Source organism: Eleutherodactylus coqui, chromosome 11, assembly GCF_035609145.1.
Source record: "Eleutherodactylus coqui strain aEleCoq1 chromosome 11, aEleCoq1.hap1, whole genome shotgun sequence".
Taxonomy (NCBI): domain Eukaryota; kingdom Metazoa; phylum Chordata; class Amphibia; order Anura; family Eleutherodactylidae; genus Eleutherodactylus; species Eleutherodactylus coqui.
The window spans coordinates 114,220,916-114,238,754 of record NC_089847.1 but is presented as its reverse complement, the minus strand read 5'-3'; the positions used below and the strand labels follow the sequence as shown (position 1 = coordinate 114,238,754).

At 45.4% G+C, this 17,839-nt stretch overlaps 1 protein-coding gene across 9 annotated transcripts in view; it reads right to left on the bottom strand.

Moving 5' to 3' along the window:
• Positions 1-16,261, bottom strand: part of PPFIBP2 (PPFIA binding protein 2) — a 157,141-nt gene extending 140,880 nt beyond the window's left edge. For 2 of the 9 annotated variants that reach the window (XM_066583270.1, XM_066583275.1), the window contains exons 1-2: positions 16,026-16,260; positions 3,817-3,899 (exon numbers count right to left, since the gene is read on the bottom strand). In XM_066583270.1, the coding sequence (XP_066439367.1) occupies positions 3,817-3,880 (64 nt within the window). In that variant the 5' untranslated portion in view covers positions 3,881-3,899; positions 16,026-16,260. Of the gene's footprint in view, positions 1-3,816; positions 3,900-16,025 lie in introns of all 9 variants that reach the window. The other 7 variants (XM_066583271.1, XM_066583276.1, XM_066583274.1 and 4 more) reach the window with 6 other exon arrangements.
• Positions 16,262-17,839: the final 1,578 nt, after the last annotated feature.

Here is a 17,839-nt window from a genome sequence, read left to right as displayed (position 1 = left end):
CACCTATTCAGTGTGAAAACAACGCCTGTGTGAAAGAGGCCTTAGGTAGAGGTCTGTAATCCCCAAACAGAATAAATAGCCAGAGGTAGATGGACAGGAGACCGCAGTCTCACCAAACATCTCTGGCAGGACAATAACCGGCGCCCATGTAGGGGTGGGTCCGGAATAAATACACTTCCCTGATGGCTGATTGGTCATTCAGGGGAAACACCTCCCTGCCGGCCAATCAGTCCATACACTACAGGAGATGTTATAGCAGGGTTGTAAAGAAGGGTACATTATACACTGAGTGATTTCCGACAGACAATAGCTTAGGGACCCTCTGTGTTGACAGGAAGACGGCAGCACATTGTCTGTCATTTGCAAATTCATTGAGTCTTCCTAACAGGGAAATGCAGTCCATGAACAGCTTCTGGTCACGTGGGCCAGGATGGACAACATGATGTCACGCTGGCCCCACTTCCTGATGCGCCACAACAATAAGTTGCTTTCATTTTAAGAAGTTTGTCTGGAGCATCCTGTTTCTAATGTTATATGGGGATATTTTTAGATATTTCCTCTTTTGTTGCTCCTTTAGCAGAAAACCGCATTGATGACTGCATCTATGAAAATTGTAACTTTTTGGCTTTTTTCTTTCTAAATGAAATAAAATGAACAGGATTTTTTTTCACTTATATTATAGCTGTTGTCCCAAAAAACAACCCCCGTCCATACATTCTGTTAGAACATACGGATGTGATAGACTAGAACACCAGCGCAGGACCCCATCAATGAGCCAAAGTGGGCGCTGCCAAAAGAAGCTTCCACTCTGGGCGACTAATGGTGACCATATATGACATGATGCCCCATGTAACTACATTTTACCTAATACAGGGGACATGTAAAGCCAAAGAAAACTTCCTTGGTCACAGTAGCTGATCAATGGGGGCTCAGATCAATGGTGCAGATTTTGATGCGGAAATGGTGCAGAATTTTCCGCTGAGGAAGACCCGCAGCATTTCCGCTACATGTGACTGCGCACTCAATTACACAACCTTAAACTGGACATGGCAGAGAAAATTGGTACGTGTTTTTCTACAATTGCGCAAAACTTGCATGCGCAAAAATGTACAGTAAAACACGTGGAATGCATACAAAATGCGTTGGAAATATGCATAAGTTCGTGTGACGCAAATCTTAACCTAGTTCTTGCTACCTGCACAGCTCTGCAGTGTCAGGTGACGCAGCGATCGGGGAAGAGTTAATGTACTTTCTGTCATTGTCCTTGTTTGCAGTGTCAATGTTGATGTTGGAGCACGAGGGGCGCGTGAAGGTTACCGCTTCCTAGAAATAATTGCTGGTTAATTTTTAAGTTTCTCTCCTGGAACGGCTCGGACTTTGCCGATTTGGCAGCTTTTGTTAATATGTAGTAGAAGTAATACCCCCTAACGAGCTTTCAGTTACCATTCGTTAACTTCATGCAGGGAAAGCGGAAAATTCCACAGTACACCAGGCTGCCACACCAGGCTGCCGGTGGTTAAAGAAGCAGGACTTCATAGCGGCGTTACATTGTAGGTCATCACAGGGGTAACAGATAGTAGTGTCCCAACCCCGGGCATGATCAAACATTAAAGGAGAGGGCAAGCAGAAACCAGTCGTTCCACAACAGTGGGGGCAAAAAGGATACTACAGGGGTTTTTTCTAACATTTTCTTTTAGGTTTTTTTCACTTTTGCACAATAAAAACTTTATTTGGGGAGATTAATATTTTTTTTATATCATTGCATTCAAAGTCCTATAACTTTTTTTACAGTTCTGATTTTTTTACATTTATTTATACAAATGGGGGGGAAAGTTTTTTTTCTGTGGTTTTTTTTACACTTTTTTAAATTTATTTTTGCATTACAGTTTTTATGTTCCTGTATAGAGATGAGCGAACGTACTCGGTAAGGCCGATTTCGCAATCGAGCACTGCGATTTTCGAGTACTTCACTACTCGGGTGAAAAGATTCGGGGGGTGCCCTGGGTGAGCGGGGGGTTGCAGAGGGGAGTGGGGGGGGGGGGGGGGAGAGGGAGAGAGAGAGGGCTCCCCCCTATTCCCCGCTGCTACCCCCCCGCTCCGTCACGCCTCCCCCGCCCCCCCCCCCCCCCCCCGGCGACCCCCGAATCTTTTCACCCCAGTAGTGAAGTACTCGAAAATCGCGGTGCTCGATTGCGAAATCGGCCTTACCGAGTACGTTCACTCATGTCTATTCCTGTACCATAAAGGCTTGAACCATAAAGGCTATGATCACTATGATAATGCTTTATTGCTCACCACAGTGATCACTGGCCACAGCAGGTCCGGATACCAGTGTATGGCATCCAGTTGCCATGGCAACCCATCAGCCCTCCGTAATTACATCACAGAGTGCTAATGACGTCAAGGAGGGAGCACGCTCCTTTGTGAACCCATTATACGCCGCAATGTATATTGGTCCCGGCATGCAGGGGGTTAAGGCTGCCTGCAGACGGGCGGGTCGGATCCGGCGGCGAGGATTCTCACCACGGGACCCGACCCGAGCACCTTCTGGGACCAGCGCGTACTCACGGCTCTTTGATGTGCCGGCTTGCCGCACAGCCGGCACATGCGCAGACCGAAGCCAGCGGCGGGTGAGTGACATTTCTGTGTGGGGCTCTGCGAGAAATCATGGCTGTCTGCATAGGATTGCGTTTGTTAACCCAATCCTATGCAGGCTTCTAGCAGCGGAAATTCCACGGGAAATCCCGCTGTGGAATTTCCGCTCGTGTGCAGGCGGCCTAACAGCGGGGATCGCTGTTTTCATGGATACCCGCTGTTGGCTCTCAGTCACTGCTGGCTCCTGCTGCATGTTGACATGGGCTTACTTTTGATCCCGCACCTGTTGTGTTAAGTACTATGCACTCAGGGTGTAAACTTACGTCTCGTAGCGTTAAGGGGTTAAACGGGGTTGTACCAAAATAGAGTTTTAACAACTATCCAAGTTTACTTAGTAGGGGTCTCACAGCTGATCCTGAGAAACAGAGGTCCTGTGTCCCCATCTTCTTGTCACTGTGGGCTTACTGTATCCACTTGCAGTGATGTAAGACTGAATGGAGTGGTGGCCGAGTATGTGTGGCTGTAGCTCCATTCATTTCAATGGGGCTGACAGAAATGGAAAACCCACACAGAACATATCATCTATAAGGTCTAATAGGTTATTTGTGAATCATCCCATAAGGAATAGACCCCAATGACAAGTGATTACCTCCAAAGTCAACTCCAAGTGGGGTGCAATATTGTGTCAGAGTCTGGTCATACTGAACCTTGGCCACTTGTACTCTGGTGGGCGAATCTATCCATAAGACCTACACCAACATTAATCCATCCCTAAGACCTACACTAAGACTAATCCATCCATAAGACCTACACTAAGACCAATCCATCCCTAAGACCTACACTAAGACCAATCCATCCCTAAGACCTACACTAAGACCAATCCATCCCTAAGACCTACACTAAAACCAATCCACCCCTAAGACCTACACCAACACCAATCCATCCCTAAGACCTACACTAAGACCAATCCATCCCTAAGACCTACACTAAGACCAATCCATCCCTAAGACCTACACTAAGACCAATCCATCCCTAAGACCTGCACTAAGACAAGTCCATCCCTAAGACCTGCACTAAAACCAATCCATCCCTAAGACCTACACCAACACCAATCCATCCCTAAGACCTACACTAAGACCAATACATCCCTTAGATCTACTTAGCAATAATCACTTTGAGCAGTAACTCGTTAGCTAATTAAAGTCTTCAGTATGACTATACCTGCTATGATATCATCCATTTGCTCTAAGGCCGCCTCGAGCATATGACTGGCATCCGAAGCCATGTTTGATGTAGTGTGTCACCTGTAAATAGAAAAAAAATAAATGAAAACTTTAGTCGTTTTCCAATCCTTCACAATTACAGTGATTGACAACACCATTCTCCATGGGGCAAGGTCTACCTGTGATGCAACGGTATATGATGGTGACTACTCATTAGAGAACAGCCCAACTGTAATACTAGAACGGTGGTCTCCAACCCATCATGCTACAACTATTGCCGCTGACTGGGAGCAGTAGTTTTGGCACACAACTTCTCCATAGTAGGGTATTTTTGGAGGTCTTCTTTCTTCCAGGGGTTTACTGACATACTGAAAACACTTCAGGTTCCAACCGTCGATCAGATCTCATGCACCAATGATGTCCATCTACTTTTTTACAGAAGTTAGCCCTAAGCCGATAAGCCAGGAGATATGATTTTATAACCTGATTATGTCACGAAGGACTCTTACTGCTATGTAGAAGTTAAGCAGGAATGACATGTGTTTGCAGGTTATTATTACTGTGATCTCCTGTTAAAGGGAAACTCCAGGCAACATGTTATTTTTAACCCAACATCCCTCTACCTTATGGTTTAACAGGATGTTTGTGTCCTGGACCTCACAGCGGGGAGCCAGATCAAATGTACAACAAGAAGATGCCATGGAAAGATCATAATAAGAGCCATCAGCCATACGGTAGAGCTAGTACAAATTACATAAGACTAGTCAGAGGCGTAACTTGAAGCTTCTGGGCCCCAATGCAAAACCTGTAACGGGGCCCCCAACTATAACGCTTTATTCATAGTACTGGGCTCCCTATATGGAGAAGAGAGGCCTTATGGGCCCCCTAAGGCTCCTGGGCCCAGGTGCAACCGCATCCCCTGCATCCTCTATAGTTACGCCCCTGAGACTAGTATGTAAAATATACTGTAGGACTTTATATCACTTGACATGTATCTAGTGACCACATACACTACTGCTCTATACAATGTATGCCATAGGCTGTGTCTGGTATTGTGGTTCAAGTGGATGAGACTGAGCTGCAACACTGTAGACCAGAGTTAGCACTACCAACTCTATCAAGCCAAAGACTCAACCTTCGTAAGGGATAAAAAAAAAGTCCACCCTTGACTTTACCAAAAGGTCTTCATAGTTAATTTGTTTTTAGAACACCAAAAAAAATAAACCAGACTATACTCAGCCATACCAGCTCCCACAGCTCCGGCACCGCACCTCCGTTATAATGCATGCATACTATATTGCTTTGCTTTCACCATGGGCTTGTTCCCAGCTCCCTCACAAATGCGTAAAGTTGGATATATCGAAATCCAAGATGGCCAATCCTCCTTACCCCTAGACAACCCTATACATGTTATATGGGTCACAATGATAGACTTCTTTAGCTGTGTTTGCCAAGATGGTCTTTAAATTTAAAGGAATAGTCGATTCCCATCATATAAAGCTGGAGATCCGACCTCCATGACCCTAACCAATCCTGGGAATGAAGGGGCTTCAGTACTGATTCAGTGCTGCAACCACTTCAAATTCTTGTCCTGCACATTGGAGCCTGGGTTGCAGACCCTTCATTAGCAAGGAGGTACCAGAAATCAGACCCCCATTGATCATACCGTGATATGCCATCACTTTATGACAGGGGAACATAGCCGGCCTTAGCTACATGCAAACGCTGGGGTTGCAGAAGGCAATGGCCACTGGCTTGTATGGTGGCACCAGGCAGATGCAGGCTGGGAGCAATTACCCACTTTAGGTCTGCATGACCAGATGATGGTCTTCCTCATCACAACAACATCTTAGTTAGCTTGGTTCTGGGGCTGTATTTATTATGTAAGCTTGGTTCTGGTATTATATCTATGTAATTGTGCTGTATTTATGTTTCTTAATAACATTTGTTCTGGTAGTGTAATTAAGTTATAAGTTTGGTTCTATTGCTGCATATGTGTTCTGAGCTGGTTTCTGTTGCTGCATCTATTTAATGAGCTTGTTTCTGGTACAGTATTTATTCACTGAGCTGTTCTGGTGTGGGTATGCTACTATCTTACTGCTTTCTGCACAAGCAGAATACAGGCAGACTGCCCATCAATTTCTTATGATGGGAGGGGGGCAAACATTCTGCACAGGGTGCCATCCAACCTAAAGATGGCATAAGAAGATAATACCCCTTTAAGGGCTCAAACCATGCCGGGCCACAGTTTTCTTGGTAAGGGCTCCTTCAGATGAGCGTATGCACAAATATGCTTGCCACAGTGCAAAATATCTGCTTAGCGGACGAGGTTGATTTGCCCATGTATCAGCGTATTGTACTGTACATTCTTGCACACGCAGGGCCTGTTCATATGTGCGCAGAACACCCCCCCCCCCCCACACCATGATTTAAAAGGGGATTTAGCCTAATAAGGTCCAGATTTGTTCTCTTCTTTGCGGTTTTGTGCCGTGTTTCATGCATCCCCTTACATATTGCACGCGTATTTGCCGACCTCCCATAGGGCCCTTTGGTGCACTAATACTCAGAAAGATAGAGCAGGTCCTATTTTTCTACATGCGCACGAAATGTGTGCAAAAAAGTGTTAATGAGAACGAACCCGTTGATATCAATGGGTTCTACTTTCTGCGTATTACTTGCGCTAATTCCGCGAACGCAATGCATGGCGTAAATACTTCCGTCTGAAGAAGCCTTTAGGTAAGGTAAATCCGCATCATGAATGAGCCCCATGCGTTAGAGCCCATATCTCAGGCTTCTGATCCCACATGGATACGGCGCCAGGACAGTGACGTACTGAAGTGACTGTCACCTAAGGTTTCAGATGGACTTTTCAGTATAACACACTTTACATTTTGCAGCACTTCTGTCTCTTTTTGGCTGAGATGCTTCTATACCGAAACAATGTCATTATGAGATGAAGTCACCCGGTGAGAGGCTGTAGGATCATGGATAGACGGCCAGCTTAGCAGTCTTGTACCGGGGATGATTAGATCCTCGCGTGAACCTGCTCTACAAATAGCACAAAGCAGATGGACTTTTAATTGTAAGCGTGAAAGAAACAAAACATGGCTCATTTACACAATTAGCTCCTCGCAATGATGAGGATACAGGTGGCAACATTTTATAGCGCTAATGTCATTGTATGGGAGGAACCGGCATCTCAGCGGTCGGTGGTAATTATACGCCGCCGTCTAGATGGTTAACGATTGATTCAGCTTATCAGCTCCCCAGCGTAACAGTTGTTGCAGTACGAACAGGGATGCCGGGGAATCAGATGTCTTGCATCTTCCTTTGAGAATCGGCCAGCAGACAATACTTTTATCTTGTCGCAGGCGGTCGCACATTTCACAGGTGTCTGATTGGTGGAGGTCCCATGATAAGCATGCATGCAGCAACTTGATTCATCTATAAGGCCTCTTTCCCATCGGCGTTGCAATTTTCGGCCGCACATATTGCGGCCGAAAATTCGTATGAATGGGAGAAAGCCGCGGCTAAATTACCCATTTTCTCGCCTGTTCACACACATATATATGTTGTAACCCGAAATCCCGTGGGCCGGGGGGAGGGACCTTAGAGCTGCTAAGGTCTCTTCCTCCTCCTTGCTGGCTGATAGCGGCAATAGAAGCTCCTATAGAAGCCTATGGGAGCTGCCGGCAAGGGGAGGGACTTAAGCAATGCGAGCCGCTGCTAAACTTCCTCCCACCTCCCTTTTCCAGCAGATCCCATAGGAGTCTATGGGAACGGACAACGTATTCTGGCAAAAGATAGGACATGTCCTATCTTTTCTGGCCGTGCGAAAAACCGGAATGCGCTATCTTTTCTGGCCGGACGATTTTATGCACCGGAAAATTGCCTGTCTGAACAAATGCATTGGGATCCAATGCTTCAAATGGGCGCGATTTTCGGCTGCCGTTTTATCGTGGCAAAATAGCCACGTTAAAATGCTTGTGTGAAAGAAGCCTCAGGGTGTATTGGCGCACATAAAATTTACGCACACAATACGCAGAGAATAGAACCCATTGATGTCGATGGGTTCGTACGCATTTAATGTTTTCACCCACTCATTTTGCACGTGCGCAAAAACATACAACTGCTCTATTTTTGTTTGCATTTGCAAAGCAAAGGTCCCCGTAGACGTCTATAGGAGGTGCGTGATTGCAAAAAACGGCATAATTCAGTGGTATAAGGCCTTATTCACACGACCGTATATACGCAGCTATTGAGCATATGAAGCATTGGAATCCAATATATTCATTCAGATGAGCGATTTTTGGCTGCATAAAAAAAAAAAAAAAAAACTGCCCTGTAAGCGCAAAAGATATAGTAAAATAGGCAGAAATGCGAGCTGAAAAGACTCGTTCATAGCACTAATCCGTTGAGCTGAATCACACGCAATTACGCATACGCTCGTGTGAAGGAGCTCTGAAGGCCCTCCTAGACGGAACGATTGTCATATTAAAAAAATTATTCAAACGAGCGAAACTTAATAAATATTCAGTCTAAACGTGAGCTAACGACCGAACAGCGAATGATCACTTCTCATTCATCATATATTTTAGGGCCCCTTCACATTGTCTACTAAGGCCTCTTTCACAAGAGTGTAATTTTGACGCAGAGTAAGTGTGTTTAAAAAACAAAAATAAATAAATAAAAAATTGCATCTAAAAGAGCCAATGGTATCCTTCAGACGGACGATTTTTTCACTTGCCTAAAAAATCGTGTGTGAAAAGATTTCGCTCTGTCAAAAGATAGGGCTCTATTTTGACAGCACATCACTGGTGACTCCATGGACTCCTATGAGAGACTATGTAATTAGAATGACTGGCAGCAATCCAAGGTATGGAAAAATACAAATGCGTTTATTTACCCCATAACAAACAAGCAACGTTTCGGTCAACAGACCTTCCTCAAGCTGAGCTTGAGGAAGGTCTGTTGACCGAAACGTTGCTTGTTTGTTATGGGGTAAATAAACGCATTTGTATTTTTCCATACCTTGGATTGCTGCCAGTCATTCTAATTACGTGGACTGCATTTTTTGAGCTTATCTGGTTTGGGCTCTGAGACTGGCGTTTGCACTTTTTACTTGCCTGGCTTTACTTGAAGGATTGCTGCAGTGCTGCTGGGAACTTCATTGTTTCCTGGATATCCTATGAGAGACTATGCGAGCCGGCCGAGAAAGGGAGGGGGAGGAAGTTTAACACTGCGAGGATGAAGGGAATCTCTGCAGAGGTGCAGGGAGCCTACGGCAGAGGTGAAGGGAAGCCCCGGCAGAGGTGAAAGGAAGCCCCGGCAGAGGTGAAAGGAAGCCCCGGCAGAGATGAAGGGCGTCCCTGCGGGTTTTTCCTTCATCTCTGTGGTGACTCCCTTCATCCTTGCAGGGATTCCCTTTATTGTTCTGGCAGCCAAGGGATTTCGGGGCTACGGTGTCCGTGCACCGCAAGACACCGCAACCAGCCGCGTAAAATCACAAAAAATAGCAGCGACTTGGTTGCAGCTAATGTCTGTTAATGTGATTTAAGCACGGCTATCGGAGAGCTAAAATGACGTTCATGTGAACTGTGAAACCACCTTCTGACTAAAGGACTTATATTTTTTGTTTTGACCAAAGGTAGCTAATTGCTGGCTGCAGTGGTAAGACTATAGACCACAAGTCATCCCTGAACCACAAGTTACAGATGGTTAATGGCAACAGGAACAGGTACAATGGCAACAGGAGGCTGGTGAGCTCATAGTGGTGTGTCCGGATATAAAAAGTATAGAAGAAGTTTGTTGTTTTTAGTATTTTTTATGAGTTGAAACAACCCAAGATGTTAAAAAATGCAAGAATTTCCATAATTTGGCAGTGCGGAAAAGTTTATCAAGCGAACAAGGTAAGTGACCCGGCGGGGTCCGTCCCGAAGATCCTTTTACACAAGGTCTACTTGCTCGCTGTCTGCAGCCTAAACACGTATTTAGTACAGTATGTTAACAAGTCCAGCTATTAATGTGATATGGAAACATTTAGGTTAATATTAGCTCCATGTTGTCAGAGATGAGCCTGTAATTATAGAAAGGTCTAGAATCATTAGGCCGGACAGGGCTGTCAGGGTTATTTCCATCTGTGGCTCCTTCTCGTTGAGCCCCCCTAGAGACTCTTATATTGCATGATTTATGCAGGGTCCACCCGCTAACAATTATCAGAACCATTAAAATTGCTGATTATGGATCGCTTGAACATATGCGTAAATACGCTCGCCTCTATGCAACATATTTGCACAGTGATGAGGCTTGTTTGCTCACATGTTTGCGAACTTTACTGTACACTTGGGCGCAGGACACTCACCCCTTCCCCCTTCCTGCTCTGATTTTAATAGCTGCAAAGCCTAATGAGATCCTAAGGTGTGCTTTTCCCGGTGGGTTTGCACAGCGTATTGCGCATCACATTGCGTGTTTATTTTTTGCACATCCCATAGACGCTGAGGCGAGTGTTTTTGCGCATACGTTCGTCTGAAGTCTCCCTTAGGCCCCCTGGTTTCAGTTAAACATCTGCACTTGAAGTTGAATGAGTATTAAAATGGCCATATACACTCAGGGCTCATTCACATGAGTGAAAAATCACGGAGGAGTAAAGGGCCTTTTACATGCGAAGATAATCTTTCAAAGGACTGAAAAGACTGAAAGATTTAGCAATGTATTTGCATAAAGTGTTAATGGCCATTAATACATTATCATCTTCATTTGCATGTGAAAGGACCTCCAGGAGCTGTTTGCAGAGCCCAGCATGTGACTAATCGCACTCCCAGCTGTGCTACATTCTATTGCTCTCCTCCTGGCTGTAGCCAGATTGCATTGTTCTTCTCATGGCTGCTGTCACGTTCCATTGCTCTCCTCATGGCTAGTATAAACATGCTGCGGCGAGAAGATCCTGCAGTCTTTTGAAAGATGAGCGAAATGCATTCAAATGGAATGTATTTGCTCAGTTCTGACAGCGGCATTTAAATCCCCGGAGCATAGCGATGAAATCGCAGGGAGCTGTGCGGGTGTCAGGACAGCAGGTGGCCTTCTGAAAGGCACCAGGGCTGTCATGGCAGAATGCCTATCAAGCCATCCCCGTGGCTTTATAGACCACCAGCCAGATTGCAGTATGATATAATGCTATGGCATAACATCATACTGCAGGAGCGACCAAAGCATCACGAGCTGTTGTCCCCTCTGGGGACTAAAAAAAAAAAAAAGTAAAAATAAGAGCAATAAGGTTTTACTAATTATTAAAAAAAAGTGATAAAAGTTGAAAAAAAAACCTTTTGCCATATTTATAATAAAGGAATCTATATAATAAGACAAAAATACATATTTGGTATTGCCGCGTCTGTAAAAGTCCAATCTATCAAAGTAACACATTATTTGCCCCACACGGTCCGAAAAAAAAAAAAAAGAATGCCAAAAGTATGTTTTTTTTGGTCACCCTGTCCCCAAGAAAAAAATGCAATAAAAAAAGTTGCATGTATTCCAAAATTGTACCAACGCAAACTACAGGATGTCCCAAAAAAAATGAGCCCTCGCACAACTATGTCAGCGGAAAAATACAAAAAGTTATTGCGCGCGGAAGATGGCGACAGAAAATAATTTAAAAAATTTAATGTCTGAAAAAAAAGTACAGCAAAAAAAAAAAAAAAAAACCACGATATAAGTTTGTGATCATAGTACTGACCCATAGAATAAAGTTATCAGTTCACTTTTGTTGCAGTTTGTGCGCCGTAGAAACAAGACGTATCAAAAGATGTCGGAATTTCTTTTTTTTTTTACTTTATTCCTCTTAAAATTTTTAAAATGTTTTTCAGTACAGTATATGGTACATTAAATAGCACCATTGAAAAATACAACTCGTCCCGCAAAAAACAAGCCCTCATACAGCAACATCGATGGATAAATAAAGGAGTCACAATTTTTTAAAAGGGGGAGAAAAAAACAAAAACTTGAAAAACAAAATAAAGCTTGGTCACTAAGGACTTAAAGGGGTTGTCTCGCGAAATCAAGTGGGGGTATACACTTCTGTATGGCCATATTAATGCACTTTGTAATATACATCGTGCATTAAATATGAGCCATACAGAAGTTATTCACTTACCTGCTCCGTTGCTAGAGTCCCCGTCGCCATGGTTCCGTCTAATTTCGGTGTCTTCTTACTTTTTTAGACGCGCTTGCGCAGATCCGTCTTCTCCCTTCGGCTCCGCTCGGCAGCATCGGCGTTTTGGCTCCGCCCCTTGTACGCGTCATCGCGTAGCTCCGCCCCATGACGTGTGCCGGTTCCAGCCTCCTGATTGGCTGGAATTGGCACGTGACGAAAAAAAACCCATGTTAAATAATGATTCACCACAATCAAGTCCCGAGATTAATTAGTGATGAAATTGCCCATTCACACAATTGGGAGCTGCGAGTCGCTGAAAAGCGTTGCTGCTCCAGGAGGAGAAAGAGAGATGAAGGAAAGCCCCACATGGCTTTCCTTCATGGCTGGGGACTCCCTTCATCTCAGTGGGGATGGAGAGATTCCCCTGCAGGGGAGCTGGAGGGATATCCCCTTAGTGGGGAGAAAGTGTTTTCCCCTGCAGGGGAGCTGGAGGGACATCCCTGCTGCAGGGAAATCCCTCCATATTCCCTGCAGGGAAATTCCTCCAGCCATGGTGATGAAGGGAGTCCCCATCAATGAAGGGGTTTCCTGGGGACTCCCTTTATCTTGCTCTCTCTCTCCCCGCTGCAAGGAAATCCCTCCAGCCTCCGGCAGATGAAGGGAATCCCCGGGGAGTCCTCTCATCCCTGTGGGGACATTTAAAATGTGCTTCTGGGTTTAGCAGTGTGGCAACACTTTCTGTCCCTTCCCATAGAAAACCATTGGTTCTAATAGTCGCAATTGTTTTGCGCATGTAAGCGCCCTCAATAAGTGTCAGCCAACAGCTATTTCTCCCAACTCTTCCATACACATGAAGGCCGAATGCACACGGACGGAAATTCCGCGGCGAGATTCAGCATGGAATTTCCGCTGTTGCCCGCTGCCATAGGATTACATTGGTTTATGCGATCCTATGCAGACAGCTGCGATTTAATCGTGGAAAACTTGCTCAATAACAAAATCGCGGCGTGGTTTATTTCAGCACTAGCCTCGCAGAGACTCGCACTCCCGCGTCATCGCTGACGTGCCTGCTCTGCACTGCACATGGGAGGCTGTGCGCCAGCCGACACATTCGCAGAGCAAGAACGCTGAACAGGTAAGCCGCGGGTGACTGCAGGGGAACGGGTCGCATCCCGCTGCGAGAATCTCAGAGTCAGAATCCGACCTGGCCGTCTTCATTTGGCCGAATGCTTGGCTTGTCGCTCCTTTTTTTTCATCTAGACCGATGAGAAAACGGCTGTCACGCTACTATAGCGGATGCAGGGAAAAGAAGAAGATCAGGCATTAAATTTAACGTGCCCAATCCTTCCCATTGACATAATCTGTTGCGCAAGTCAAGAGAGCCCCCCATACACATCTGACAGCTGGCTGGTCCTGCTGAAATTGTCAGGTTTGGACGACCTTTATATTCAATATCTAAGGTATATTGACAAATCTCCAGACCAGACTGGCCCTCTTAGATGATACGAAACAGACTACAATGCCACGGAATTCAGCTTCTTCATATAACTGTTAGAGGGCGCTCCAGGGTACATAGCCAAAGTGCCGTTATAGGGAGCCCTCAAGACAACACATCCAAACTGCTCTTAGGCTGCCTGTCCACGGGCATTGCGGTATCCCATGTCAGATCTCCGCCGCGGGACCCTCCGCCGGGGAGCAGGAGCCAGAGGACAGATCTCCGCTGTGAGCCTATCTGACAGATAGGCAGGCTCACGGCGGAGAATTGCGGCAATTCGCAGCATGCTGCGATTTCCTGGCCGCGAGCGGAGAATTGCTATAATTCTCCGCTCATGGACAGGGGGGCTGCGCTTTCCAGAGCAACACTTTGGAAAGCCTGCACTGCATTCTCCGCGGCCAGAACCCAATGCAAAAAACGCCCATGGACAGGCAGCCTTATAGGGGGCGCTCCAGACTACACAACTAGACTATTATACACCCTTTGTAAAAAAATATATATATATATATATCGTCCACTAGAAGAAGTTCTTGATTTGCTGCAAAACTCGGCATGCAGTTAAATATCAGGACGATATGCAAATGATTAGATGAACGGTCTTGCCACCTGAGGCCCTACAAATGGTTTCCCCCTTGGCCTATAAAAAGGCTCTCAGAGGCTTCTTGTGGACATCTTTTTCCGCTTGCATAAAACTTGTTAACCCTTAGATGCCTCTATGATGCACTCAAAGAAGAGTCTGATAGGGGGCGCATTATTGGGTTGCAAGAAACTGGATGGTCGTATCGACGAATTGTCCCCCGCCAGGCTGTTCTGACCAGACTGTTAGGAGGTGTTGGGTCCAGTAGATGTGCAAGGGCACACAAGGTAACCAGGATGCCCTTGACAGACCACCAATAGAGAGGATCGTCTGACAAGTAGCTCCAACTGTTTTGTTATCCACCATCCAGAGACTGGTGGCACCATAGTTACACCCCTGTGTCTGTCAGAACCATTTCCAGGTGTTTAGCTGGAGGACATTTGGCCTCACGGCATCCAATATTGCCTTTGACACCCGCCTCGTCTCCGTTTACAGTGCTGTCATGAACTACATTAGTTTGGGCACCAACGATGGCTGTGTTCGTGTCTGGAGACCTCGTGGTGAGCGCCTCAATCCTGCCTTTGCTGTTGAGCGGCACACTGCCTCCTGTTGGTGTGATGGTCTGGGGGGGGAGGGGGTCATCGACTACTTGGTCACCCCTAGTAGTCGTGCAAGGAACAATGACAGCTCAGCAATATGTACAGGACACACAAGGGGGTCACAGGAAGCCCCCACAACATTGCCACACTTCCATGGCTGCCCAGTCACCAGATTTATCACCAATAGAACATGTATGGGACCATCTGGGATGCCAACTTCAACAGCCCACCAGTTTGCATGATCTAGAGGCTCAATTACAGCAAATGTGGAGTGATATGCTGCAGGATATCATATGCAACCTGTCTACAGACTACACAACTAGACTTGTTATAGGGGGAGCTCCAAACTACATATCTAGATTGCTGTTATAGGGGGCACTCCAGACAATAAATCCAGGAGGCAGTTATAGGGGTTGATCCAGACTACACAGCTAGACTTCCTTTATAGGGGACACTGCAGACTACTGTTATGGGGGTACTCTAAACTACACATCCTGCCTGCTTTTATAGGGGCGCTCCAGACCAAACTGGTGTTATAAGGGGGCACTGCAGACTACACATCCAGACTGCTGTTATAGGGGGCGCCAGACTGCTGTAATACTGCAGGGGAGTTTCTTCACATCCAACCACAATACATGATGTAGTTCCCATAACTAACATCAGGTTAAGGTTGGGCAGACAAGACAATGTGCCCTCATATAATCCATAGTGGAAAAGGTTATCCTCCCTGTAAGCCTAGCTTTCATCATCAGATAATGCCTCCAGCTAACGAATCTATATGAACCTTGCAAAGAAATAATAAGTGATTCACTGTGCCCAGAATGGGTGTATATGACAGCTTTCATTACCACACACGGTACCGGCCCTCACCTTGTCCTACCTGTTCTGTCAGTTTAAACCCAACTGCGCTCCCATGCACGCCTCACTATTTAGCAAACACATTTCACCACAGATAGAAGACAGTCTGCATGAATACAATGAACTCCTTTTTCCCCCCTTTCAGTCAAAAGATACCTTTGCAAAACTTCTGCACTGAACCCTTTACTAGTGATCTCTGGCTACAATGTTGCAAAAATGTTGCAAAACAAATATCCATAGTGAATCAAAGCAAACAAAGTTGATACTTTGTAAAAAATGCCCTGAATGAGACAGACAATAGTACAGAACTTTTCATAGTGGGGGTATATGATTGCCTATGAGGAGAGCTGAGCGATAAGACATATGTAGCAGAGCTAAATTTGTCATTAGGCACAGTACAGGGTGATATCATTAACTGTGGTTAGAACTTTAGACAAACCTACTGTAAAGGTTATTCCCTTGCAGTTCCTAGAACTATATGACAAATTCAGCTACGCTAGGTGAAAAACTAAGACTTATCCAGACAACCTACCGTATTTTTGTGCTCCTCCTGTATTCCAACAGCTCCAGATCTTTCCCCTTGGCTCTTTAATCTGTGAAAGTCAACCCTGTAATCACATCACGCTGCCTACTTTGAAGCAAATGACAAGCCTTGCAAGAGGGAACACCACACCAAAAGCACATGCTTGCAATAATGCAGAACACTGCCCAAGAAAAACAAGAACATCTACAATTTGATTACTACAAATTTTCAAGTTCAGCCTCTTCTCCTGCTGGCTAAAAATGAAGTGCATGGAGACGTCTCCTGCAGCTTCACTTCTGCGCTGAGCTCCATCTTCAGCAATTCCAAGTTCAAAGAGTTATTTTAAAGGGACCAAGCTGTTTTTCTCAGTGGGGTGCTATAATGCATTGTATTTCGCACACCGGTTTTGTGTGTGCAAGCAAACAATCGCAAGAAATGGTGACTATAGCATAGAACAATAATATATTTTGCCCCAGCCCCCTTAACACAATATATATTGCACTAATAGGCAGCCTGCCTGTATTCTACTTGTGCAGAAAGCAAGATAGCAGCACATCCACAACAGAACAGGTCAGTGAATAAGGCCGCCTGCACACGGGTATATTTGCACTTTTGAATCCGGAGCGGGCATCCGCCCTCGGTTTCCGCAGCAAATACCTTCCATATCATGCTATGGAAAAGTGCTTCTTCCTGCACATGAGCGCAAATCAATCGCGATTTTCCGCTCGCAGAGAAAAAAAAAATTGCAGCATGCTGTATTTTGATGTGGTGTCCGCATGGATGGCTTTCATTGAAGTCAATGAATTCCGTCCAACCCATGGCCCTTCCGTAATTGATGTTGCGGACAGGTCGCAGATTCCGTGTCATCGCCTAGTGATGGTGTGGAAAAATCTGTACTGGGCATGTCTGATGGTGAGCCATCCGGACCATACGCAGCACAGATAATGAAGACAACTGACAGGTAAGCCGGGTCACCGGACAAGCAGAGGGTCGGATCCCGCTTCAGGGTCCCACCTCTGGAATCTGACCCATTTGTGTGCAGACGGCCTAAATATGGTACCAGAACCAACATAAGGGTGGCTTCACAAGGACGTATTTGTGCCACGTAGTGCGCACACAGAATTAGCGCATGCAATATGCAGATAATAAAACCTATTCATGTCAATGGGTCTGTTTTCATTACTGATTTTTTTGGACACATTAAGGTTGCACACAAAAAAAATAGTACCTGCTCTATTTTCTGTGTATTTGTGCACCAAAGGACCCCATAGAAGCTTATGGGAAGTACGCAATCGCGCACACAAATGCACAATGCACTGCGTAATTCCACAAAGAATGGAGCACATCAGGACATCATTAGGCTAAATATCCTTTTAAATCAGGCGGGGTGGTCAGACGCACATATAAACGGGCCCTGTGTGCACAAAAAAGTACAGTATTATGCGCCAATGCACACGCAAATCAACCTCGTTCACTGCGCAAATACATTGCGCTGAGGTGAGTGTATCTGTGCATACATTTGTCTGTCACCATTGCTTGAAAGCAGCACGAGAACTAAATTCCGTTTTTAAATACAGTATCAGAACCAGACTCATATCATAAAAACAGCACCAGAACCAAACTCATAACATACAGGACTAGGTTCATAACATACAGTACCAGAACCAAGCTCATAACATACAGGACTAGGCTCATAGCATACAGTACCAGAACCAAGATCATAACATACAGTACCAGACCCAAGCTCATAACATACAGGACTAGGCTCATAACATACAGTACCAGAACCAAGCTCAACAAAGATACAAGCATAAGAACCAACC